This window comes from Portunus trituberculatus, chromosome 39 (genome assembly GCF_017591435.1).
Source record: "Portunus trituberculatus isolate SZX2019 chromosome 39, ASM1759143v1, whole genome shotgun sequence".
NCBI lineage: Eukaryota > Metazoa > Arthropoda > Malacostraca > Decapoda > Portunidae > Portunus > Portunus trituberculatus.
The window spans coordinates 7,230,761-7,258,427 of record NC_059293.1 but is presented as its reverse complement, the minus strand read 5'-3'; the positions used below and the strand labels follow the sequence as shown (position 1 = coordinate 7,258,427).

Here is a 27,667-nt window from a genome sequence, read left to right as displayed (position 1 = left end):
GTGTGTGTGTGTGTGTGTGTGTGTGTGTGTGTGTGTGTGTGTATTTACCTAGTTGTATTTACCTAGTTGTAGTTTTACAGGGCCTGGGCTTTATGCTCGTGTGGCCCCGTCTCCATATCTACACTTATCCAATCTTACTTTAAAAGTGTGCACACTCGTTGCAGACACTACTTCTTCATCTAAACTGTTCCACGTCTCAATACATCTCTGCGGGAAACTATATTTTTTAATACCTCTCAGATATCTTCCCTTTCTCAGCTTTTTACTATGCGATCTTGTGCTTCGGGTGTCATATTCTTCTCTCAGGATCAGTTTCTCATTATCCACTTGGTGTGTGTGTGTGTGTGTGTGTGTGTGTGTGTGTGTGTGTGTGTGTGTGTGTGTGTGTGTGTGTATTTACCTAGTTGTATTTACCTAGTTGTAGTTTTACAGGGCCTGGGCTTTATGCTCATGTGGCCCCGTTTCCATATCTACACTTATCCAATCTTACTTTAAAAGTATGCACACTCATTGCAGACACTACTTCTTCATTTAAACTGTTTTACGTCTCAATACGTCTTTGCGGGAAACTATATTTTTTAACATCTCTCAGACATCTTCCTTTTCTCAGATTTTTACTATGCGATCTTGTGTTTCGGATGTCATATTCTTCTCTCAGGATCAGTTTCTCATTATCCACTTGGTCCATTCCGTTGATCAATTTATAAACTTGTATCAGATCTCTCTTCCTTCTTTGTTCCAGGGTTGGTAATCCATAGCCTTTAGTCTCTCCTTATATGTCATCCCTTCAAATTCTGGAACCATTCTTGTAGCCATTTTTTTGTAGTCTCTCCAACTTCCTTATGTGCTTCTTTTTATGAGGGGTCCACACTACTCCTGCATATTCCAATTTGGGTCTTATTATAGTACTTATCAATTTCTTCATCATTTCTTTGTCCATGTAGTGAAATGCTACTCCAATATTCCTTAGCAAATTATATGTTTCTCTAAAAATTTTATCAATATGGCTTGCCGGTTGATTGTTTTCTTCCATCGTCACTCCTAAGTTCTTTTCCTTTTTTACTTTCTCCAGTTCTACTCCATCTCCCATCTTATAGATTCCCACGGGTCGTCTTTCACTCTTTCCCATTTCCATGACATGGCTTTTGTTCACATTGAATTCCATATCTCCCTTTTTGCTCCATTCCCAGATCTTATTTAGGTCTTCTTGCAGTATTTCACAATTCTCTTTTTGCTTTATAACTCTGCACAGTTTCGTATCATCTGCAAACAGATTTATGTAGCTGTTCACTCCTTCTGGCATGTCGTTAATATAAATGAGGAAAAGTATTGGTGCCAATACAGTAATACTACGCTTAATGAACGTTCGTTTAACAAATTTCTGGTTTAACATACTATATAAAGTTAGACCAAAAGTCCGCATAACGTACAACCACATTTGTTCTGGTGAATTTTCTGGGTTTGAATTTGCCGGGTAAAGGAGACAATCACAGTGAAGCTGTGATTGGCTGGCTCCCCGCCTCTGTCTCTACCGCTCCTGGAGCTGGATCCAAAATTCTTTAAACAACGTCAGAGCAACCTCTTGATGTGAAATGGCATCCATGAACGCTTCGAGGGACGGTGACAAGGTTGCTATCAGATTGCTCTGAGGTTACTGTTTTATATATGCATTTATGTTCACTAAACAACATTTCTATTAGCTTTTTACAAACCTTGCTCCCAAGAAGGGATTGTTTTGTAATGCATAAAGTGATATCTTACATGGAATACCAAAAAATAAAGCAGAGATGAGATGAGCCACAGATGAAGCGGGAGACTTGCGGCGACTCGGCCGCTTCTTCTTCTTGTGACCCTTTTAGCTTGTGTGTTGTTTTTCCCCATGATATTTGTTTCCACTCCTCTATTGCCTGCTATAATGGATATCATATCTTAGTATTCTTATACGCTCATGCCACGAGGATAACCTTGACTCTGTGGCACTGAGTGATAGTGAATTACTTATGAAATATCGTGATATTTCATTAGTAATTCACTATCACTCAGTGTCATGGAGTCAAGGTTATCCTCGTGGCATGAGCGTATATGAATACAGTAAGCCCCCACATTTAGCAATCCTATTAGTCTGCCGAAACCATCACTAAATTGGAACTTCGCCAAATTTGAATACTACTTTAAATAGGGAAAAATACCAATCAGTCTTTCGTCCGCCCAAAGTCCCCATTTCGAGTCCCCATTTACAGCTGCAACATTGCCACCTTTACGAGAATCAGCACCTCCCGAACCACTAGCCCCTAAAACTCGGGGACGTTTGGTTTTTCGCTCACGCTAACTCGGGAAGTTTGGTGAGAAACGCACAAAATACATACTGATTACAATTGGAAATTCAAGAAACGAGTGAGTACAAATGGTGTTCTGCCCACAAGCAACTCTTTCTCTTTGCAATGCAAAAAAACCAGAAGTCTCTAGATGCTATGGTTACCAAAATATCACAGGTTGAATGAGGTGGTATAATCGGTGTACGTGGCCTTGCATCCGATCGGCGCCAGCGGCCTTGGTTACAGTAATAGAAAACGGGCCCCTTGTATCCTCTCTCTCTCTCTCTCTCTCTCTCTCTCTCTCTCTCTCTCTCTCTCTCTCTCTCTCTCTCTCTCTGGTGATGGTGGTAAAATGTCCTCCCCCTCGGTGGCTGAACCTCTTATATCCATATCAGAGCCTAGAACATTGCTATCTTCGCTTTCTATTATTGTAGAAACTGTTAATTTTAATGTCCTTTCGATACCACTCTCATTCAAAAGTTGTCTCCCCACAACATGACGAGAGACCCAAGGTGTAGAAGTAAGGCGCGCTGGAGAGGTGACGGAACCGGACACCGTGGAATCACTTTCGCTCTCACCATCCATCGTGGAAGTTGGTGACACACTGACCTTAGACCTATAGCACATGTTTACTCCCGATGAGTGTTGCCAACTCACAAGCAAAGAAAATGGGAAGAAAATAGCCAAAATATAGCCCAAAACGCCCAAACGTTGATTGACGTGCCCCGAGTCTTGCGTGATGAATGTCTATCGACGTTCCCAAGTAGGAGGGGCTAGTGGAGGCCATGATGATAGCGAAACTCGCTAAACAGCGAGGACGGGAGTACAAAAAATGAGTTCACACGCTGGATTAATAGCTCAAGTGTCGAGCGGGAATGTCTGAGACACTGTGGGGCTGACGTTACAGCCAAACAGACTCGCGATTGGCTCAGAGTGAGCGGGAGGCGGGACAATTGGCTCAGAGCGAGCGGGAGGCGAGACAGTTTAGCGCGGTACATTCGCTAAATATGAAAGAAAATTGCTAAACTTGAGGGCTTGGCCCTTTTCTAGACAGTCGCTAAATAAGGGTTTCGCTAAGCTGGATTTTGCTAAATTCGGGGGCTTACTGTACTAAGATATGATATCCATTATAGCAGGCAATAAAGGAGTGCAAACAAATATCATGGGGAAAGACAACACGCAGGCTAAAAGGGTCACAAGAAGATGAAGTGGCCGAGTCGCTGCGAGTCTCTCGCTTCGTCTGTGGCTCATCTCATCCCTGCTTTATTTTTTGGTATTCCATGTAAGATTTCACTTTATGCATTACAAAACAATACTTTCTTGGATACAAGGTTTGTAAAAAGCTAATAGAAATGTTTTGTGAACATAAATGCAAGAATGTGAGAGAATTTGTACGTAGCTCCTCTAACTTCCAATGACTCATATGACATCATAAAAATAGTGGTACAACGGTGGCCCAATATGCTGTCAAACGTATATATATATATATATATATATATATATATATATATATATATATATATATATATATATATATATATACACACACAGTAAAGTCCTGGGTTACGTCGGTCTCGAGTTATGTCAAACTCGTAGTTACGTCAGTCCACTATAAGGCAATTTAAGATTAAAAAAATTGAAAATTTATAAATCGTAAAGCGCGGAATTTATTGTTATTGTTGGTGGTTACCCGTCACACTGCCTGCCTCACGCTTGAATACAATAACACCCTGCCTCAGTTCCATCACACCATCGCCCCTGGCAAGAGTGTTATCCTACTTCTGCGTTTACTGACTCAAGTTCTTAGTATCTTGCTCAATGGCACCAAAGAGAAAACTCCTTAGTGACAGCAGTGATGCTAAGAAAAGGAAAACCATTATGCTACAAGAAAAAGAGGACATAATTAAAAGACATGAGAAGGGAGGCAGCAGCTGTGTGTGAGGGAGGGAAGAAGAAAATGGAAAGCCTGTTACCATGACAACGGGGAGGTTGACGACCTTGAGGGCTCGCACACCCATCACAACAATAACAACTCCGGAGCCTTCGCCTGGGCCACATGACACTCGCAGCTGACTTGCACCGTCTGCGCCTGTCTGCTGATCACTATTGCCCTTTCCTATTGCATTTCCTGCCCCACTGCCCACGCTTCTACTACGCTCCCAGCTGCCCGCTCTGTGGGCGTCACAAAATTCGACCTGCCCACCCTCCTGGCGGCCTCAGGCGTCCACCCATCTTGGCAACCTGCAGTCCTTCGCGTTCGTGGCCCTAATCAACAACAAAAACAAGCTTGTGTTTCATATTCCTACATAGTTGTAAATAATATAACAATATAACCTTTAACTTACCTGAATGACCATAAACAATGATTGGTTGAAAACTCGATAATATGCTTTGAAATGTACGGAAACTCGAGTTACGTACAAAATCGACTTACGTCATGTTTCAGAAACGTAACTCTGACGTAAACTAAGACCTTACTGTATATATATATATATATATACACACTTAACCCTCGGCTATCGCCCCCAATTGGGGCCGAAATAGCCGCCCATAGCCGAAAGCGCGATAGCCGAATTGATCTTGGCATAAAGGCGGTTTTGGCCAATGAGCGCTAAGATATCCCATGACGTCATGGCTGGGCGTGTGATAGCAGGCATCTGAGGTCGCGATAATGAAATTTCAGGAACGTAACTCTGACGTAACTCGGGACCTTACTGTATATATATATATATATATATATATATATATATATATATATATATATATATATATATATATATATATATATATATTATTTTTTATTTATTTATTTTTTTTTTTACCCATGTGGTATGTTGGGGACCAGCCCAGAATGCATCCCCCAATTTCCATTATTTCCTATGGGAAAATTACGTCCGTTTAACGAATTTTTGCTCTACGAACAGCTATGACACCCCCTATCCTGTTCGTTAAGCGGAGTATTACTGTACTGACTCCTGTGGCACTCCGCTTTCTACTGCTCTCCACTTGGACTTCATATCTTTAACTACCGTCCTTATTTCTCTCCCCCTCAAATAATTATCTATCCATCTGAATGTGCTTCCTTTTAAGCCATCTTTCTCCTCTAATTTCCATAGTAATCTTGCATGTGGCACTTTGTCAAACACCTTTTTTAAATCCAAATAAATACAGTCAACCCATCCCTCCCTCTCTTGTACTCTATCAACTGTTCTAGAATAGAAACTCAATAAATTAGTTACACATGACCATCTTTTTCTATAACCAAATTGGGTATTTAATATTAATTTGTTGTCTTCAAGGAACTCGATCCATTGTTTCTTTATTATTCTTTCACACATCTTGCATATTACACTAGTTAGTGATACTGGTCTGTAATTTAATGATTCTTCCTTCCTTCCGCTCTTATATATGGGAACCACCTCAGCTCATTTCCATTCTACTGGTACTGATCCAATTTCTGTTGAGCATTTTATGATGTTGTATATAGGACTTGCTAGTTCTTCCCTACATTCTTTCAGTATTCTTCCTTAGACTTCATCTGGTCCCATTGTCTTCTCTTCATCCAGTTCCTTCATTAACTCTTTTATTCCAAGCTTGGTTACTTTAATCTCTTTCATATAGATTGTCTCTCTATTACCCTGTGGTCTTTCAAATTTGGATTCTTTAGTAAAGACTTCGTGGAATTTATTATTTAATAGTTCTGCCATACTTTTTGGGTCTTCTACCATCCCGTTCTCTCCTTTTAACCTGTCTATTGTTTCTCTTTGCCTAATTTTTCCATTTAAGAATCTGTAGAACAATTTTGGTTGCTCCTTACATTTTTCGACAATGTCATTTTCAAAGTTGTTTTCCTCTTCCTTCCTCACCTTAACATATTCATTTCTCGCTGCCTTGAAGTTTTCCTTATTTGCTGGATTTTTTCTTTCTCCTCCTTTTCCATGTTCTATCTCCATCTCTTTCCTTCTTTGCCTTAGCACACCTTGCATTAAACCAATCTTTCTTTCCTTCTTCTTTAGGTTTATATTTCGGGACATATTCCCTGACTCCTGTTTTGTATATTTCCAAAAATAAGTTATACTTCTCTTGCATCGTCTCTGAGTTTTCCATCTCCTCCCAGTTTACGTTTTTAAAATAGTTCTTGAGATTCTCAATATCAGCCTTTCTGTAATTTAATTGGTCTCCTTTGTATGAATCGTCTCTATCTTCCTTTCCCTCTTGTATATCCATTTCTAATATTACATGGTCACTCTTTCCCAATGGGCACTTAAATCTTATATCATGATTCATTTGTATACCCCTTGTAAAAGCTAGGTCCAATCTCACCAGCTCGTCGTTTCCTCTGAATCTTGTGCATTCCTTTACTCTCTGGTCCATCATATTGTGTATCATTAGGTTCAAGAATCTTTCTCTCCAGGCTTCTTCCCCCATACCACTTTCATAATTTTCCCAGTCCACTTCTTTACAGATGAAATCTCCTACTAATATAACTTTTTTCTTTTCTTTAACAATTCTTGTTAGACTCCTTATTGTGTCATCTATCATGTCTTTATAATCTATATTGGTCCATGAATTTGTTTTTGGTGGCACATATGTTACAATGATTGTTAACTTTTTTATTAATATGCATCTTAACATACAATACTTCTGCTTTTCCTTCCCGACATTCCACTTGGTTTATCACTATCTCCTTCCTTAACATTATCATGACTCCTCCTCCTTCTTTACCCACTCTGTCTCTTCTCCCTACATTATACCTGTTATCCAAGTCTATTTTGATTACCTCATTTAGTTTTGTCTCAGCCAGGCATACAATATCCGGATTTTCTTTCTTTATGTAATCTCGTAATTCTAATTTACTTGATAAAACCCCATCTATGTTCGTATACATCATTTTTAGTCCCTTGCCTTTATCATTTTTAGTTAAAGTTGTTCCACTTTTTTCTCTTCCTTCTTGTTTATATACCATTTCCTTATCCTGTCTCCTAGAATTTTCCAAAAAAATGCCTTTTTTTCCTCTTCTGACCTTTCATTATTTTTTTCCCTTACTGCTGCTGCCAGTTCATTGTATCTCTTTATTTCTTCCTCATTTCTATTTTTCTTTATATAAATATCCTTGCAGCCTTCTGTTTCTCTAAGTTTTGTTGTTCTATATAATATTTCTTCTTTTGCTGCTTGTGATTTTAGTAGTATTGTAATTGGTCTCGTTCTTCCTTCTTGATATGGTCCCATTCTGTTTATTTGTTCTACTTCCTCTTCTAAGTTCTGCCTATCTTCGTCGTTTAGATTCTTCAGTAGGTCTTTGACTGATTTAATTTTTTCTTTTTCTCTTCATGGTCTATATTTTATATTTTTTTCTTTAATTCCAAATACGACTACACTCTTTTTTTTTCTGCAATTTCTCTAACTAGATTTTCTTATGTCTTGAGGACTCCTATCATTTTGTTTGTAATATTTTCTTCTTTTTCTTGAAGTTGTTCTTGAATCACCTCCTGAAAATCAGCCTTATCTTTCTTACCTTAGACTCTCCATGCTTGTACTTCTCTTTTAATCACGTTTTGTACTGTTTCCTCTTCCTTGTTTACTAGATCTTTCAGCTTCTTTTTTTCTTTCTCGGCTTTACTGAGTCCTTTTTCCATCTGCTTCTTGTAGTTAGCTACTTCCTTTTTTAGTTCTCCGTTTTCCACTCTTAGCCTAGCTTTGTTTTCTTCCACTTTTTTTTTATCCTTTCTCTCAGTTTTGTAAACTCTTTTTCCTGTTCTTCATTCTCTTTCATTTCCATATTTTCCTTTATCAATTTATCTAGTTTATGTTCAATTTTCACCACTCTCCTAAGTAGTGAAGTATTCGTCGTATCGAAACCTACAAATGCGCTCTCTCCCTCACCAACATAGTCATCTTCAGCTTTCATTTTTTCCCTAGTCTCATGTCTGCATTTGGATGGAATCTCTTCTTTACTCATGATTCCTTAATAATTGATTTCATGAAAAAATTGAGTCCACACTACCTGCCTAGGCTACTGTAAATATTGTACAACAGGTACGTAGTGAAGATTAGCTGATTGTCAGAAGGGTGCCAGTGCGTCCTTCCTCGACCGCATCTTGTGTGTGTATTTACCTAGTTGTACTTACCTAGTTGTAGTTTTACAGGGCCTGGGCTTTATGCTCATGTGGCCCCATTTCCATATCTACACTTATCCAATCTTACTTTAAATGTATGCACACTTGTTGCAGACACTAATTCTTCATTTAAACTGTTCCACGTCTCAATACATCTTTGTGGGAAAGTATATTTTTTAACATCTCTCAGACATCTTCCTTTTCTCAGCTTTTTTACTATGCGATTTTGTGCTTCAGATGTCATATTTTTTTCTCAGGATCAGTTTCTCATTATCCACTTGGTCCATTCTTTTGATCAATTTATAAACTTGTATCAGATATCTTCTCTCCCATCTTTGTTCCAGGGTTGGTAGATTCATCATAGCCTTTAGTCTCTCCTCATATGTCATCCCTTCAAATTCTGGAACCATTCTTGTAACCATTTTTTGTAGTCTCTCCAACTTCCTTATGTGTTTCTTTTTATCGACATCACTGCTCAGTTTATTCCACTTATCAATGCTACGATGCGGGAAACTGTATTTTCTCACGTCATTTAGACAGATGTCTTTTATTAGCTTTTTTCCATGTCCTCGGAGATGATTACTTGTGGTCACCTTTATCAACTCTCTGTCCAGAGTGTCAATCTTGTTCACCAATTTATACATAGTTATCATGTCTGCTCTTGTTCTTCTCTTTTCTAATGTGGTCAGCCCCAGCTTCCTCAGTCTTTCCTCATAGTGTAGCTCCCTGAGTCCTGGTACCATCCTTGTTGCCAGCCTCTGTACCCTTTCTACCTTCTTCACATTTTTCTTCATATGAGGTGACCAGACACAAGCTGCATATTCTAACTGGGGTCTTATTAAGGTACATAATATCTTCCTCATCATTCCTTCATCTAGGTAGTGGAATGCAAGGCCAATATTTTGAAGCATGTTATATGTTTTCTCAAAAATCTTGTTAATGTGTTTCTCCGGTGACAAAGTGTTTTGCACGGTTACTCCTAAGTCTTTCTCCTCATTGGTCTCTTTAATTTTCTCATCACCCAGCCTGTAATCTCAGTTTGGTCTGTATCTACTTCTTCCCATTTTCATAACATGGGTCTTGTCTATATTAAATTCCATCTGCCACTCCTTACTCCACTCATATATTTTATCAAGATCTTCCTGTAACTTGTTACAATCTTCCACATTCTTTACTCTCCTCATAATTTTAGTATCGTCTGCAAACATGTTCATGTAACTGTCAATTCCTACTGGCATATCATTAACATAAATAAAAAACATGATGGGACCAAGCACTGACCCTTGTGGAACTCCACTGGTTACCTTCTTCCACTCGGACTTCCTTCCTCTCACCACTGTTCTCATTTCTCTTCCCACTTAAGTAATTTTCCATCCATTTTGCTAGTTTATCATTTACTCCTCCAATCATCTTTAGTTTCCACATCAGTCTATTGTGTGGTACTTTATCAAAGGCCTTTCTCAAGTCCAGGTAGATAGCATCCACCCATCCTCTCTATGTTGTAGTATGTCAGTCACTCTTGAATAAAAACATAATAAATTGGATACGCGATCTTCCTTTTCTGAAACCAAACTGTCTTTCACTCAGAATGTTTTCACTTTCTAGATACTCACTCCACTTAGCTTTAATTACTTCTTCACATACCTTGCACAATATACTAGTTAACGATACTGGTCTATAATTTAGTGGTTCCATCCTACTACCATTCTTATATATAGGCACAATGTCAGCTCTTTTCCACTCTTTCGGGACTAATCCTGTTCGTATGGAGGTTTCCACAATATCAAATACGGGGTTCAACAATTGATCCTTACATTCATTTAGCAACCTCCCAGATATGCCATCAGGCCCCATTGATTTATTAATATCCAGATTGCTTATAATTTTCCTGACATCTTCCTTAGTAACCATGATGTCCTGCATTTGCCTTATTTCTGTAGGCCTTCCTCCCATAAAATGCTCCTTTGTAAACACTTTGGAAAAGTTGTCGTTCAAAATTTCAGCTATATCTCCAGCATCCTCATATACTTCTGCCCCATTTTTTAGTGTGTGTGTGTGTGTATGTGTGTGTGTATTTACCTAGTTGTATTTACCTAGTTGTAGTTTTACAGGGCCTGGGCTTTATGCTTTATGCTTGGTGTGTGTGTGTGTGTGTGTGAGTGTTTGTATGATTTTGTGTGCTCACAAGTCACAACAACTTTCACGCCATCCCCTCCATCTTTACAACTTCCCTACTAAAAACTGAACTTTTTGCTTCATCTAGAGATCTTAAAGATACAGATACCTCATATTATTACTATTCTAGTATTATGTATTGTGTGCCATAATGATGATAACAACCTCTCAGCCAGCCACTGAGCCACATGGCACCCAGACCAGCTGCTTCGCAGTTACCATCCCATCTCCATTGTAACCTGCTACTCACCAGTAACTCTTATACTATCTTAAGATACATGATTTTAACTCTTACACTATCTTAGGATACATATTATTATAGCCAACATTATTATTATTATTATTAGCATTATTGTTATTATCTATGTTGCTGATGTAGTTTTAATTGCAGCCTAACCCAAAATTAGTACTTTCAGTCCCATGCCATGATTTACCTTGTATTTTATCAAGTAAAATGGGCAGTTTTTTCATGATTAAGTGGGATTTCCTACTTTAACATTTATTAATGCTTAGGTTTCAATGACAAACTGTGTAAAAATGAATGGGGGATAACTGAACCATGAAAAAAGAAGTGAGCATTCATTGTACTTGCTTTTTTTTTTTTTTCATGTAGGGAAGAGGGCCGGCCAAGGGTAAAAAAAAAAAAAAAATAAAAATAAAAAAAAAGATCCACTTGAGTACCAACTCTCCAAAAAGTGTAAAAGTGTCAGCCAAAATTGGAGAGTGAATGAGTGTCTACTTGGAACATTTGTATAGCAGAATTAGGGTAGTAGAAACCGAATATTGTTTTGTGTGTGTGTATGTATGAGCGAATGAGGGTAAGGGTGTAAACATTGTCATTATTGTTAAGCATTGGTATTTAATTTCTTGATGTTTCAGTTCTTATGATTGTATTTGTTGCGGATTTATTCGATTCGTGAAAAGATCCAAAAATTATGTCTGTCTTGCTTGTAGTATCAGAGGCAAAAGGAATAAAGCAGGTCTGAGAGTCACTTGTCTCCTTCCACCTTCAGCTACTGCTACAAGCTATCTAAGGCCTGTATGAAGTGACCAGCGATGAAGTTTGCAGGATCCCCATCTTGGTCCGACAGTCTTACCATGAACCTTTGCCTTATACCAGAGTTTGATCGGGATCACAATCTGTGATGCAGTGGACTGATAAATTGGAGCTGGTCTGCTGGCTGCGAGGAATTAATGACCTGCAGACCATCGGTCCTCTTTGACTCATTGGCGGAGCATTCGCTGTGTATCAACAGTTAAGCAGTGATGACAAGATAAAGGCTCCTCTCACTTCAGCCTTTGGTGCAGACAAGTTTGCTGCTTACAAATTGTTAGCCGCAGGCCTCATGATGGCAAGATGGTTGACATATATTTGGCAGATCTACGTCAGCTTGCTGTGCTTTTTGGAGGAATGCCTGATGCTGGCTTAGTCTGTGCATTTGTTGCTGGCCTTCCTTTGTCACATTCTTCAAGCTGGCTTGTGGCTTGAAGATATGAACCTTAATCAAATTCTGAGCCATGCTCGAGCTGTGTTGGGTGGATGAAAACCTCGGTGCTGGCATAACATTTTCTGGATATGCTGTAGTGGCTGTTTATACTGTGTCAGCTCAACTACTATGCCCGTGATTGTCTGCCTGGATGTAGTGGATGTCAAGATGGCCGTGGCAGTGTGCACTGCTTCAAGTGAAGGCGGCTGGACCATATCGCTTCGTCGTGCCAGGGAAATGGCTTGTGAGGGTTGGCACCAACACCAGTGTCCTCTCCAGATTGCCAGTAAAAGGCACTCTTCCTGTGATTAGCTTGTCTGTTGATGAAGTAGACTGTGATGCCCTGGTGGATACTGGATATACAAAGTGTGTTGTGTTCACCATGCTGTGCTCCAGCTGGAAAAAAGAACGTCAATGTGATGACTATAAGTGGTGAAAGTTACTAGTGTTTGGAAAGAGGTAAATTAAAGATACAATTGCTTTCAGGGGCATCTGTGACAGTAGGGGTGATTGTGGTGCCTTGTAAGCTCTTGAATGTTAGCTTTATTATGGGCATAAATGGTATAGAAGCCCTAGGTGATGTGACTGTGTGGTTGTCAAGGTTTGGAATAGAGGACATAGCTTTGGCTGCAGCTGATTCAGATAAGATGGACTTTACAGTGACATGTAACCGCTATGGAAGTGCTGTGGAGGTGCAGGGCCTTCCCGACTGCTGAATACTGTGACAGAGTACAAAGTGTCACCTGGGGCATGGCAGGAATATGAAAATGAACGGTGTCTGTGGATTAAAGATGGTTGGCTTGTTCCATATGATGAAAGTGCTCATGGGCCAGTGAAGGGAACTATACTGTTAATGGCTGTGATACAACCATATCAGACGAGGGTGTTTAAAGGAAGGTGTTACTGTCTGATGAGACTTGGGTTTGAGCTGAACATTGTGCCCTTCTTTTTGAAGAAAGTAGTAAATACAGTGCTGAGCTGGGACGAGAAAAGTGATTGTGCAACGTTGCCATACCTGGATATAATTTTGGTGGACGAAACTGTGGCTTCAGTCATGGAACACCCAAGGAGCTGCTGACTGACAATGCCTCCTGCTTACATAGTTCAAGGTTCAATGAATTTGTGTATTGCTGGGGATATGTCAGTCACATATCAATGTACCAATGTTCCCTCAGATAATGGGATATTGAAATGATTTCATTGAACCATAAAATGTATATTGGCACAAACAGGCTGTTCAGTAGTGGAAGCTGTCTACTGCTGTAACATGATGGTGAGGAAGCAATGTAATGATGCACCGGCAAATCAAATATTCAACTACAATATCCAACTACTCGGCACTCACGGAGTGGTTTCGCAGCATCAGCCCCCACATCATGAACACTGCTTCAGCATTGGAGACAGTCTGGATTCACCACCCCAGCAGGCACTGCAATGCCAAGAGCACTTTGTGCACAGTAACAAAAGTGGTGTCTGCCCAGAATATTGAGGTTGATGGAATGCCTCGCCATCTGTGCAACCTGAGAATGTTCACTTTGCTGACATCTACCTTAAAGGAGCCACCAATTGCAAAGCAACAGGATGTTACTGAAGGGTACGATGAGCTATTGATAAACATCTCTGTTAGTAGCTCAGAAGCAGAGGAGTATGCAAGTTTGGAGGAGGATCAACATCAAGGAAAGTTGTTGCTGAGGCAAAGCTCAAGGATACGCCATTTTTTACAACCATTCCAATATGGTGATCTGCCTTAAGATCATGGGGGAGTTTTGTGTGTGTGTATGTAAGAGCGAATGAGGGTAAGGGTGTAAACATTGTCATTATTGCTAAGTATTGATATTTGATTTCTCAGTGTTTCATTTCTCATGATTGTATTTGTTACTGATTCATTCATTCGATTTGTGAAAAGAGGCAGAAGCAATAAAGCAGTCCTTGGAGACACTTGTCTCCTTCCACCTTCAGCTGCCACTATATATTGTAAAAGTAAAAAATTGTAAAATGATGTATGATATAATGGGGAATATCTATAGTTACATCTCATATACCCTCATTTTAATAATATTGATAAGAGAGAGAGAGAGAGAGAGAGAGAGAGAGAGAGAGAGAGAGAGAGAGAGAGATGTGTATGTCTTACAATTCTTCATTCCTTGACAGTCTTATAGAGAAATGTGCCAGCTGTCCAGTATCGTGGTCCCACTGAATATGCGCAAGAGTATGTTGGATTTTGAAGCTCCTTGCTGCTCATATCAACATTTGGTACTAAAGGTAAGTAACAGAATCATTTGACTGGTTGGTGTCTGCTAATTTATCATATTACATCTATGTTTTTCTTATACTAGATGTCCTATAAGTTAAGATGCATAGTTTGGAATTTGATAGTTGAAAAAAATCTAGTCAATTATTCTCTAAACATAGTTGAAGTAATTCTAGTCAATTATACTCTAAACATATACTGTGTTTTGCTTTATTTGTGTGTTGTGGGAACTATTTGCCTTGGTGGGCATAATTCTCCCTCTCACATCTTCCCTCTTTTAGTGACTCACTACATAATCAGGTGGGGCTGTGTGGCATTAAGCAGCATTAGCAAGTAGTTGATTTATGTATGTATATCTCACCAATTTCCTTATGAACAATCAAGAGATCTTTCTGCTGCTATTACTAATTGCATATCAAATAATCGATAAAGTACACGAGTCTTACTTTGGTCAGTTGAAGTGTGCTTGTAATTTTACGAGGCAAGTCACCTCTGCTGGAGGGGAGCTTTCACATGAGTTATGCTTTGCCATGTCACGCAGTCATAATTTGAAGTATACGACCACCCACATGATATAGAATTAAAAGCACTAGGAATTATCGTAACATACTAACCAGGGAGGGAGTGGTGGGCATGTGAAAGCTCTCCTCCAGCAGAGGTGACTTGCCTTGTAAAATTACAAGCATATAAAAAAAAAAAAAAAAAAAAAAAAAAAAGCACACCTCAAGTCTCGTGTACTTTATCAATTTTACTTTGCCAAATCACCCTCTGTGGAGTGGAGCTTCCCCATGAGGCTTTGAAGCCATGTGGGTGTCAGGCTCAAATGATGGATAAAATCAGTAAAAAGAAAAAGGACAACCAATTTCAACCATGAACAGAATTTTAATTAACCGAAAAGTTAAGTACAGAAACATACACCTGAAACCCATGGGACAAACATGATCCCATACAAAACAAACATGGATACTGACAATTAGTACATTCCACAAACCTACTAATGATGCTTGGTAACAGAAGACACCATGAAATGTAAACACATGACACGTGTCACCGACCACTGCCTATTGAAGGACTGCATCCTGAAACAGATCAGAAGCTGTTACAATGGGCTTATCATAAAATTTTGCAAACGTGGTCACCCTAGACCAACCAGCTTTTTGCATGATGCACGCCAGTGGCACTGCCATAGCCTTGGCTTTTGATGCCGCAGCTGGCTGTACACTACCTGCCTTGAATATTGTTGTGTTCACACCAGACGTACAAAGGATTGACTTTACCCACCGTGCTATTCTGGCTTTGGATACAGCATTGTGCAGTTTGTTAAAGGTAATAAACAATTTGAAATCCTTGCATTGGTCACCATGCCTAAGGTCCTTGGTCCTTGCCATGTATTCCAACAAAATTTTACAAACACACAAACTATCATCCTGAGAATAAGCCTGAAATTTCACCCTGCATATATTAAAGTTAGGTCTACATTACTTAACAGTCCCACCTAGCAGTATAGAAATATAATCATTGTTAATATCCATGCCATGAAGCACTAATAAATCTAAGGTCTGAACCCTGGCAGCCTGAGTGAGTGCCATCAATGTGACAAGTTTTAGGGTGAGATCTCTTAATGATAGTTCCTGCAAGGGTTGCATGGATCAAAATTTTTGTAATACTGGTTGTACATCCCATGTTGCCATATACCTGGGTGCAGGTGGTCTGAGGTTGAAGACCCCTTTCATGAACCTGCAAATCATTGGGTGATTCCCCACTCTGCATCCATTGATTACAATGCCTAATGAAGAAAGAGCCCCTCTCACAGTGTTAACACTGTCATAGCCCACATTCTGATGAAACGTCTCGGTCAAGGTAATGATGTGGGAGGCAGAAGGACTAAGGGGATTGATGCTCCATCTAGCACAAAACTGTTGCCACCTAGCGACATTTAAAAAAAAAAATTTTTTTTTTACGTAGGGAAGAGGGCCAGCCAAGGGCAAAAAAAAGAAAGTTAGAAAAAAGCCTACTTGAGCGCTGGCTCTCCAAAGAGTAGAAAAAGTACCAAAACCGTCAGCCAGAATTAGGGGAGCAAATGCCTCGATACCTCCCTCTTAAAAGAAGACAAGTTGTAGGAATTTGGAAATACAGATGCAGGGAGGGAGTTCCAGAGTTTACCAGTGAAAGAGATAAATGATTGAGCATACTGGTTAACTCTTGCATTAGAGAGTTGGACAGAATAGGGATGAGAGGAAGAAGAAAACCTTGTGCAGCGTGGCCGCAGGAGGAGGGGAGGCATGCAGTTAGCAAGATCAGTAGAACAGTTACCATGAAAATAGCGATAAAATATAGAAAGGGATGCAACATTTCGGCGGTGAGAAAGAGAGTGAAGACAGTTAGTCAGAGGAAGGGAGTTGATGAGACGGAGAGCTTTCGATTCCACCCTATCAAGCAAAGCTGTGTGACTGGAACCCCCCCAAACATGTGAAGAGTACTCCATACAGGGACGGATAAGGCCCTTATACAGAGTAAGCAGTTGGAGGGGCGAGAAAAACTGGTGGAGACGCCTCAGAACACCTAACTTCATAGAAGCTGTTTTAGCAAGAGATGAGATGTGAAGTTTCCAGTTAAGATTATGAGCAAAGGACAGACCGAGGATATTCATTGTGGAAGAGGAAGACAGTTGAGTGTCATTGAAGAAGAGGGGATAGTTGTCTGGAAGGTTGTGTCGAGTTGATAGATGGAGGAATTGAGTTTTTGAGGCATTGAAAACTACTAGATTTTCTCTGCCCCAATCGGAAATTTTAGAAAGATCGGAAGTCAGGCGTTCCGTGGCGTCCCTGCGTGATCTGTTAATTTCCTGAAGGGTTGGATATCTCTGAAAGAACGTGGAAAGATGTAGGGTGGTATCATCAGTGTAGGAGTGGATAGGGCAAGAAGTTTGGTTAAGGAGGTCATTAATGAATAATAGAAAGAGAGTGGGTGACAGGACAGAACCCTGAGGAACACCACTATTAATAGGTTTAGGAGAAGAACAGTAGCTGTCTACCACAGCAGCAATAGAGCGGTCAGAAAGGAAACTTGAGATAAAGTTGCAGAGAGAAGGATAGAAGCCGTTAGAGGGCAGTTTTGAAATCAAAGCTTTATGCCAGACTCTATCAAAAGCTTTTGATATGTCTAATGCAACAGCAAAAGTTTCACCGAAATCTCTTAAAGAGGATGACATGCTGGTTGATATTGTTTAGCCGTGCTCGACATCCAGGAAGCAAGCATGATGTCTGCACCTGCTGTAGAAACACCTCATTCTCGTAAGGTCTCCCTGATAGTAAGCAGGCCATGAGCTGTGTGTGTTGCATGACTGGTTGTGATCCGGGAAGGGATTGGTGCATCAATACATCAGCCCTGCTCGGAAGGAGCCTGGGGAAATCGATCAACAGCCGCAGGAGAGTTCCCATCCAAGGTTGAGACATCCATAATGGCACCACCATCCACACCCTTGCGTGTTCTGCACGGATCTTCTGGAGGCAGCTAGCAATTAGAGAGAATAGAGGGAAAAGGTAAGTTAGGTCAAACTGTGTCCAGTGTAAAGTGAAAGCATCAAATAATTTTGCTTCTGGATCTGGTTTCCATGAAAAAAACATAGCCACTTGCTTATTCAGCCTGGATGCAAATAAGTCAATTGAAGGTGCACCAAAAATGGAAAAAATGCAATGAAAAATGTGCTCGTTGAGCTTCCATTCATGCCTATCATTGAATGTGTGAGAGGCACAATCTGCTAAAAGGTTTTCTTTGCCTGGAATGTGCGAACAAGTGACCCACGCCTGATTCCTCACACACCAGTCCCAAATCAGAGTGGAAATATAGTTACACATAAATGATCTCGTACCACCCATCTCATTCACATAGTAGACAGCAGTAGTATTATCACAAAATATTTCAATATATTTCCCACAGAGCTCAAGAGTGAATGCTTGAAGAGCAAACAGGACAGCTTTGAGTTCTAACGCATTGATGTGCAGCAATTTCTCCTCAAATGACCAACTCCCACTTGCAGTCATATGGTGGAGTTGGCTACCCCAACCAGTGGTAGAAACATCAGTGAATAAGTGACTGTCTGCAGCTGCCCGGGAAATCTTCCTACATTGTACAGACATGTTATGTAGCCACCAGTGGAGGTCCGATTTCATGTCATCCGTAAGAACCATAAATTGATCAAAGTCCCCATTCACCTGACGCAATGCTGCAACTTAAGCTGCCTCCAACATCCTGTAGTGGTCTCCCTAATTTAATTGCAGGATAGCTTCCACCAGCAGACCAGTGACCTTGGCCACCTTCCAGATCCTTTCCTTACTTTTACATATAAGTGCTTGACAACCGTTGATTATGGTATTCACTCCGTGTACTGGCAATGAAACAGTCATAGTCTCCTTGTCAATCACATTACCCAGGTATTCAATCTGCTTAGAAAGAACCAAGACCAACTTTCCTTTATTAATATTAAAACCCAACTGACTCAGAGCATGAATACAGTAATCCTCCGTTTAACGAACGTTCATCTAACGAATTTCCAGTTTAACATACTATATAAAGTTAGACCAAAAAGTCCACATAATGTGCAACCACATCCATTTTAGCGAATTTTCTAGGTTTGAATTTGCTGGGTGAGGGACCGAACGCGGCAGCTTCACTGTAATTGGCTGGCTCCCTGCCTCTGTCTCTAGCACTCCTGGAGCTGGATCCAAGATTCTTTAACAATGTCAGAGCAACCTCCTGCTGCGAAATGGCATCCATGAACGAGGTTGCTATCAGGTTGCTCTGAGGTTGCTGGGAACACTACCTCTGGAGGTGGTGTTACTGTCTTATATATGCATTTATGTTCATAAAACAACATTTCTATTAGCTTTTTACAAACCTTGCCCCCAAGAAAGGATTGTTTTGTAATGCATTAAGTGAAATCTTACATGGAATACCAAAAAATAAAGCATAGATGAGATTGGCCACAGACGAGGTGGAGACTCATGGCGACTCGGCTGCTTCTTCTTCTTCTTGTGACACTTTTAGCTTGCGTTTTGTCTTTCACCATGATATTAAATTTATGTTTTCACTCCTCTATTGCCTGCTATAATGGATATCATATCGTAGTATTCATATACTGTTGAGTGTGAAAATAGGTTCGGTTTGTTGGAGGGGGAGGGGGAGAGTGAGAGTGGAATGAATGAGGTGGTTGTGGTGAGTGAAAGGAGAGAGAAGGGGGTAGAGGAGTGTGGTGGGTGACTCTCAGGTTAGGTACTTAGATAGTACTTTCTGTGGGAAAGACAGGGATAGGAGGACGAACGTGTGTATGCCTGGTGCAGGTGTGAAGGCAGTGAGTGACGAGGTGCAGAAGAGAGTTGGGGGGATGGAGAGGGAGGGTGTAGTAGTTTTGCACGTAAGTGGGAACGATGTCAGAGCAGGTGGGTCGGAGGAGTTAGTGGCAAGATTTCGGGAAATGTTAGGCAAGATAAGGGAGAGTGGTAGGAGGTGTGTAGTGTCAGGAATCTTGCCTCGTGTGTATGTTAGCAGGGAATGGTTGTCTAGAGCCATTGGTGTGAATGGTCGGGTAAAAGGGATGTGTAAGGATGTGGGTGTCAGCTTTGTGGATGTATGGGATAGGTTCAATGGGCGAAGGATTTGTATGCTAGGGATGGTGTGCATCTGAGTAGGAAGGGTGTGGATGTGCTGAGTGGATGTCTGGAGGGGAGTTGGGATGGAGTGTAGGGGTGAGGTAGCAAATGCATTCCAGAAGAAAGATGTTAGACATAAATTAGATAGGATAAACAGAGATAGTGAAAAGATTAGGAAAGATTTCCAGGTGCAAATAGGAGAGAATAAGATTAGGATTCCAAATAAGGAGACAGCATCTAGGAAGGTAGCAGGACTTAAATGTTTTATGTAAATGCCAGGAGTCTTAGGAACAAGAAGGACGAGTTATCTAGTTATATAGTTGAGGAGGACTTAGATGTTGTATGTGTCACAGAGGCATGGGTAAATGAGGAAAAGTTTAGGAAAATAGGAAAGAATATGAAGTAGATGGATACATTATGTATTTACACCAGAGAATTGGTAGGATAGGTGGAGGAGTAGTTATTTATGTAAAAATCCTTCATTTCCAGTCAGGTTAATGGTATTAAGGTAGATAACAGAGTAGAGTCCTTATGGCTGGATGTTAGAGTAAACAAAAGTAAGGTTATTAGAGTAGGAGCTTTTATAGACCACCTAACCAGTCAGCAGATGTAGACAACCTTATGGTAGATGAGATAAATAGGGGTGTACTAGTCAGACAATTATCTTAGGGATTTTAATCTTAAGTCAGTAAACTGGGAGAGGATGGTAGGAGATGCTAGTGAAAATAAGTTTATGGAAAGTTTTCAGGATAACTATTTAGTGCAGATGGTAGATAAACCTACTAGGGGGAGGAAGGTTTTAGACATAGTACTAACAAATATTGAGCATTGTTTAAAGGAAGTTGAGGTAGGAGAGACTTTAGCAAACAGTGACCATCATATAATTAGATTTATCATTAATTCCAGTAGGGATAATATAGTGAATAAGACTAGAGTCCCAAACTATCAGAAAGGCAATTATGGTAGGTTACGTCAGTTATTAGGAGAGGTAAACTGGGAAGATAGTTTTGGAAATAAAACTGCACAGGAGATGTGGGATATTTTTAAGGTTGTAGTAAAGGGTATAGTGATGCAGTGTATCCCTTACAAAGATATAAGGCAGAGAAACAGGAAGCCATTATGGTGGACTCATGAGATAGGTAGACAGATCAGAGAGAAGAAGAGGGCATATAGAGAGTTGCAGAAAAGTGGGGAAGATGTAGATTTGATTAGGTACAGACAGGTCAGGGATGATTTGAGTAAGGTTATAAAAAAAAAGTAAAAGGTAGGCAGATATAAAAATTAGCTAGAGCTGGGAGTAGAGATCCCAAAAAATTATTTAGTTATTACAAGGTCAGTGATAAAAGAAATAAGGATAGGATTGGACCACTCAGAAAAGATGGTGTAGTAGTGGATCAAAATGAAGACATAGTAGAATTATTGAATGAACAATTTTCTTCAGTATTTACTAGGGAAGGAATAGGAAATCCTGTTACAAACAGTGCGACGGGTAGTTTAAGAGCTTTAGAAAATATTGATATAAAACCGGGAATTATTAGGAAATTTATTCTTGAACTAGACGATAGGAAAGCTAGTGGTCCTGATGAGCTACATGCCAGAGTACTTAGGGAGGGTGTAGACAGTATTTCTGAAGCACTTAAGTTAATCTTTGAAAGATCACTTAGGTTTGCTGAGATACCTCAGGACTGGAAGTTAGCTAATGTTACACCAATATTTAAAAAAGGTAGGAAGGATGATGCGAATAATTAAAGACCGATCAGTTTAACTAGTATAGTATGTAAGATACTAGAGAAAATCATTAAGGGTAGTATTTGGGAGCATTTAACCCATACAGCATCAGAGACGTATGAGATACGTCGGCTACTCTGAGCGAACCGGGCGTCAGAGACGTATGAGATATGTCGGCGAGCTTTCTCGTGTTTTCGGAGGTATTGTGTCCTCAAAACCTACCATTATACTGCCATCATGCACTGTAGACATTGCTCATGCTGCCTCCTCGTCCCTACTAACATGAATGCTTCCTGTATTTATTTATTACAATTCTGAACTTTAGCAGTTTCTGCTGCCTTCAGCTAGGTGTAGCGGGAAACTGACGCCTCAACTCCGCTAATATGAACAAAGCGTAATTTCCATTACTTACTCTTACCATTTCAGTTGTTTTTGGTAACTGTTATATTGAGGTAGTGAAAACTTTGTATGACATAAATAAGAATTTTCGAATCGCTTTGTTATAAGGAAAAACAAGTACATATTGCTCAGAAAATATTTGCACCGCGAAAGGCAACACTCCCTCGCGGTATCACGTGTCTATTTTTAGCCACAAACACTCCTAAACAGCAAAACATGGCATGTTGTTTTTCTTTCAACTCAGGAATGATATTATGCATGTGTCCAACTCGGGGATCGACTGGTGAGAAATGAGGAAGCGAATAAACTAGTCACATAAGGCTTTGCTAAGTCGCTAACCTTAGCACAAAATATCTCGCACCAATTAATACCACTTCCAGTCAGTTCTGGGAGGAATGACTGTCATTTTCATTTGTTTCACATCATTTAAGAGTGGTTAAGGAAAAAAAAAAAAAATCCATGATGTGGCCAGCACTGGCGAAATCACAAAGTCTCAGATCTGCTGATGCTGTACGGGTTAAATGAGAATAGATTAATTAGAGATACCCAACATGGCTTTAGATCAGGGAGGTCATGTCTTACAAATTTGCTCGATATCTTAGAATATAATACCAAGGAGTTAGATGATGAAAATAATTACATAGATGTTATATATCTAGATTTTAGCAAGGCGTTTGATAAGGTACCGCATAGGAGGCTAGTGTACAAATTGATACTACATGGAATAGGAGGTAGATTAGTTGATTGGATTAGCGAATGGCTTTCTGATAGGAAACAGAGAGTAGTATTAAATGGGGCAATATCTGAGTGGAAGGAAGTGGTTAGTGGGGTACCCCAAGGATCAGTGCTAGGACCTCTTCTTTTCTTTGTGTACATTAACGATTTAGATATAGGAATTAGTAGCAAAGTATCAAAGTTTGCAGATGATACTAAGATAGCATGTGCAGTACAGGGTGAAAAGGACAATTACAGAATACAACGAGACCTGGACAGGCTGATAGCATGGGCAGACAGGTGGCAGATGGAGTTTAATTCTGATAAGTGTCAGGTTATGCATTTAGGTAAAGACAACACAAACTTTAACTATGAGATGGAGGGATGTTGGCTAGAGGCAGTAGAGGAGGGAAAGGATTTAGGAGTAGTGATAGACAGGACTATGAAATTTTCAAAGCAATGTTTAGAAGTAAGAAATAGGGCAAATAGGATCCTGGGTTTTATAAATAGAAATGTTAGTTATAAAAGTAAGGAAGTGGTGCGTAGCTTATATAATTCCTATGTTAGGCCCCATTTAGAGTATTGCATACAGGCCTGGTCACCCCATTATAGGCAGGATATCAACATGTTAGAAGCAGTCCAGAGAAGAGCAACTAGCATGATACCTGCATTAAAGTGCCTGGAGTATAGAGATAGATTAAAGGAATTAAACATGTTTTCATTTGAGAGGAGATGTATAAGAGGGGATATGTTAAAGTTATTTAAAATGTTCTTAGATACAAACTACATAGATGTGAGATCTTTCTTTACCTTAGAGGAGGGAAGTAGGACTAGAAATCATGGCAGGAAGATTAGAAAGCAAGGCTGCAGGTTAGATATAAGAAAATATTTCTTTAGTCATAGGGTGGTAGACTTCTGGAATGCATTGCCAGAGAGGGTTGTAAATAGCACTAGTTTGACAATGTTTAAAAACAGATTAGATAAGCACTTAAATTTATTAGATTTATAATTATGTATAGCGCTGCATGATAGTTTTTATAAGAAATTTACCATAGTTAAACAAGATATGATCCCCATGTATGGAGATCACAGATTGTAGAGGAATTCGCTGCAGGACTTAGCCCTGTTAATGGGCCAAATATTTAGAATTAGTATATAATATATTGTGTAGTACTTGTTAGTGTATCTTTAAGTACTGATGACGAGGTCGCTGTGCGACTGATACAGGATAACCTAGATGGGCCCTGGTGGCCCTTTGTTATCCTATTATTTATGTTATGTTATGTTATGTTATGTTATGCCATGAGGATAACCTCGACTCCGTGGCACTGAGTGATAGTGAATTACTAATGAAATACCGTGGTATTTCATAAGTAATTTCACTTTATGCATTACAAAACAATGCTTTCTTGTGGCAAGGTTTGTAAAAAGCTAATAGAAATATGTATAATTTTTTTTCAACCCATGTTGTATGTTAGGACCAGCCCAGAACGCATCTCCCCTATTTCCATCATTTCTTATGGAAAAATAACGTCCACTTAACGAATTTTAGCTCTATGAACAGCTTTGACACCCCCTATCCTGTTCGTTAAGCGGAGTATTGCTGTAGCATCCTTAATGACTGAGACAGCCTTGCAGAGAACCGTTACAAGTTACAATGTAGCTGGTAATTGTAAAACCCCTCTCTCTCAAAGCTACAAAGACAGGTTTCATTAATTTGGTGAAAGGCCTAGGACCCTCAGCAATACCATTAGTCAAACATGAAAACTGATAGACCTGTCCTTGCCAAGTTAACCATGAAAAAACATTGGTGCTCTTCTGCAATCTTGACAGGCAACCCCCTCTTAATGAAGGGGTTACGTGCCTAAAAAACCATTCGCTAAGCAAAATTTTGTTAAGCGAACCAATTACAACAAGTGTAACCCCTGACTTGAACTTCCATTGAGAGTAAACAAAGCGAGAGTGCATCATAGTACAGTGAAATATTTAATGATAGTAAAAATAATGAAGTTAAACATTTAGGCAGATTAATTAAGTTATTATAATGTACACTAATGTATGTATGTAAGTAACTTTATAATATTGGTGATTTTAAATTTATGAAGCGAGGGAGAGTGAAATGGTTAAGACATTAACCGGCAACCTGTGGAATGTAAACAAAAGGGTGCATCATTGTATCACATACAAATGTACCACATTTCCACAAGGCTTTCCATTTTACCCCTTGCAGAGTCACAAGTTCAGGTGTTTTTTTTTAGCTTGCAAGGAAGAAACAGTCTCACCAGCCTTCTTAATAGAGTCTGCTGACTTGAAAGTAATAGAGATAGTAGATGGAGTCAAGCAGTGCTATTGGTTTTCTCGCCTCTCGTGTCTGTGAATGATATCCAGCTTCACTTCGAGAGTAAGAGACTTCCTGGTCTTCTTAGCAACGCTAGGCAACATTGCAGGGTGTTTTAGTGGTAAGTTAAACAAGGGAAGACGAGCTGCTGCTGATGCTGTTATTGTTTTGAACAGGGGGAGTGAGTGGTGCATGTGTTGTCCACAAGAGGCACTGGTATATTCAAAGGCCTGTTGGCTTGCATGATTCAGTGGGGCTTTCAAACTTGGAAAAAATACCTGGATAAAACTTTGTTAAAGCAAGTTTGGTCTTCGTTAAACAAGCAGATGGTAGTAAAATGAAACCTTCATTGTAGCGAAATTTCATTGTGTGAACCTTCGTTAAGCAGGGGTTGCCTGTAATAGGCATGCCTAAGGTCAATTGAAGCTAAAAATTCACCTTCATTAATGAGCCAGATAGCCTGTTCAAAATTCTCCATTTTAAAGTGTTTGTATGGTATGTGTTTATTTGATTTTTTCAAATTTAGCACCATCTTATATTTTACGTCATTCATTAATAAAATAGTGAAGCCTGCCAGCCTAAAAAACCTTACTTGCCTCTACTGCTGCTGGGGCCAGTGCTGGCCCCTGCTCCTGGCGTTTTGGAACCGAGTCCCGGTGTGGAGTGTTGTGCCGCTGAGCACCTTTAGCCCCATGCTGAAGCACACCATAAGGCTGGTACCTGAAGAAACTCCTGTGCGAAGACGAACCCCAGTAACCTCTCGTTCTGGTCCCCGTGAAAGACCACGTAGAGGTGAGCGAGCTTCTTGGCATTGAACTTGTTCTTCAATTTTTCAGTCTTTAATTTGCTTAGCAAACTGACACATCATCACTGAACAGGAAACGAATAACTGGGACCTTGCTAGAACAAAGGTGCGTGTACCTGTGGGTGATCTCGCGTTTCATGGCGAACTGCCTTGCCAAGTTGTTCTTTTAATTAGGGTTACCTAACAAGGCCAAAGCTCTGTTAAGCATGCCCATTTCTCGAGCTACCTCTGGCAGGTCTGCGTCTTGAGCAACCTTATCCAGCGCCAGAAGGGACTTCGTGACAATTGTATCTGCCCGCAGAATGTCCTTGCTAACATCCTGTAACAGGTGATCTGTCTTCTTTGTGTCACTCCTAAGTGCATTCAAAACCTCTGGATTGCAAACCACTGGAGTAAGGGCGTGGCAATTCTTCGGTCTCTTAGTAATATCATCTTCACAAATAAGCTTGTAATCTTCACCACGCATTTCGTCGGTAAACAGAAAGTTCACCATTTCTGCCACCTGTTGGTCAATGTCCTCAGAGACCATATCCAGAGGCCCAAATAGCTTAGCATTATGCATTAACACACTGTCACTAAAGTTCTGCTCAGTGAGAGCACCAGCTTCACAGATAGGATCAGAGAATCCAGCAAAATTGTGAACAGGTGAACCATTGTGCTGCATACCTTGAGAAGTACTTGCTTCCTCATTCACCCTGCACAGCGTGGATGTGGGCGGCAATCTGTCCCTTTTCAACTTGTTCACCTCATCCCTTAACTCTGCAAGGGCCATCAAAACCACATCCCAAGGGGCGCACCCTGTGAGATAGGTAAGTGTGGCGAAGTGGAGGGCTTGTTTACCCCTGCAGACCCATGTGAGCCATGGCCTGGCGAGTGGTTAGCCTCCCACAAACTTCCAGGCCGGGGGAGACTGCTGGCAGAACAGCCTCCCCTAACCTGACTATGGGCATCCCTGCTGGTCCTGGAACCCTGGGGAGAGCCCAAGGAAGGCCCAGCAGACTCCTCTCCAGAAGAGGACATGGCCGTCACCATGTGGTACAACAACAAGAGCCATACATCTACCACACAATAAAAATATAGCCACTTGTACGGCTCTACCCACTCCAAGGATTGGATAATGGGTAGAAGGCACTGTCCCTGTGTAACAAGTGACATGGCCTTACCTGAAAAGGGAAAACACCAAAACAAGTTCCTGCACAATGAATGTCTGCCCAGCGCGACGACGTGCAAGCTACTGACTGTGTGACGTGGCAAAGCGTATCTCATGGGGAAGCTCCACTCCACAGTGGGTGACTTGGCGAAGTAAAATTTTGTAATTAGCACATGCATTGAAGTCCAACTGAATAATACCACTAGATTGCTTACACTTGCTGTTTCTCTCCCTATCTTTTTCATTATCATTACAGGTTTAATTTATGTGCTTTTGTTATTATGTGACAAAAAAAATATAATTAATTTAATTTGCACGAACGGTTTGCTTGTACGCGATTTGGCCCAGCCGCATTTTCAAACTGAGCATGAGACGCAGTTTCAAACTGCGTGCCAGAGAGTTCTGCAGCTGGCTGATAGTGAGACCTCCGCTGCTCCTTCCTCTTCTCTTGCCTCATTTGCAGTCTGCCAGCACTGAGTACAGACGAAATCTCTTCAATCTGCCTATAAATCATGAAGATGACACCAAGACGTCTTTCATC

General features: G+C 40.3%; 1 protein-coding gene across 1 annotated transcript in view; it reads left to right on the top strand.

Moving 5' to 3' along the window:
* Positions 1-27,667, top strand: part of LOC123515649 (protein misato-like) — a 284,397-nt gene that overhangs the window by 152,338 nt on the left and 104,392 nt on the right. Inside the window, exon 7 of the mRNA XM_045274468.1 lies at positions 14,245-14,355. Within this exon, the coding sequence (XP_045130403.1) occupies positions 14,245-14,355 (111 nt within the window). The remainder of the gene's footprint in view (positions 1-14,244; positions 14,356-27,667) is intronic.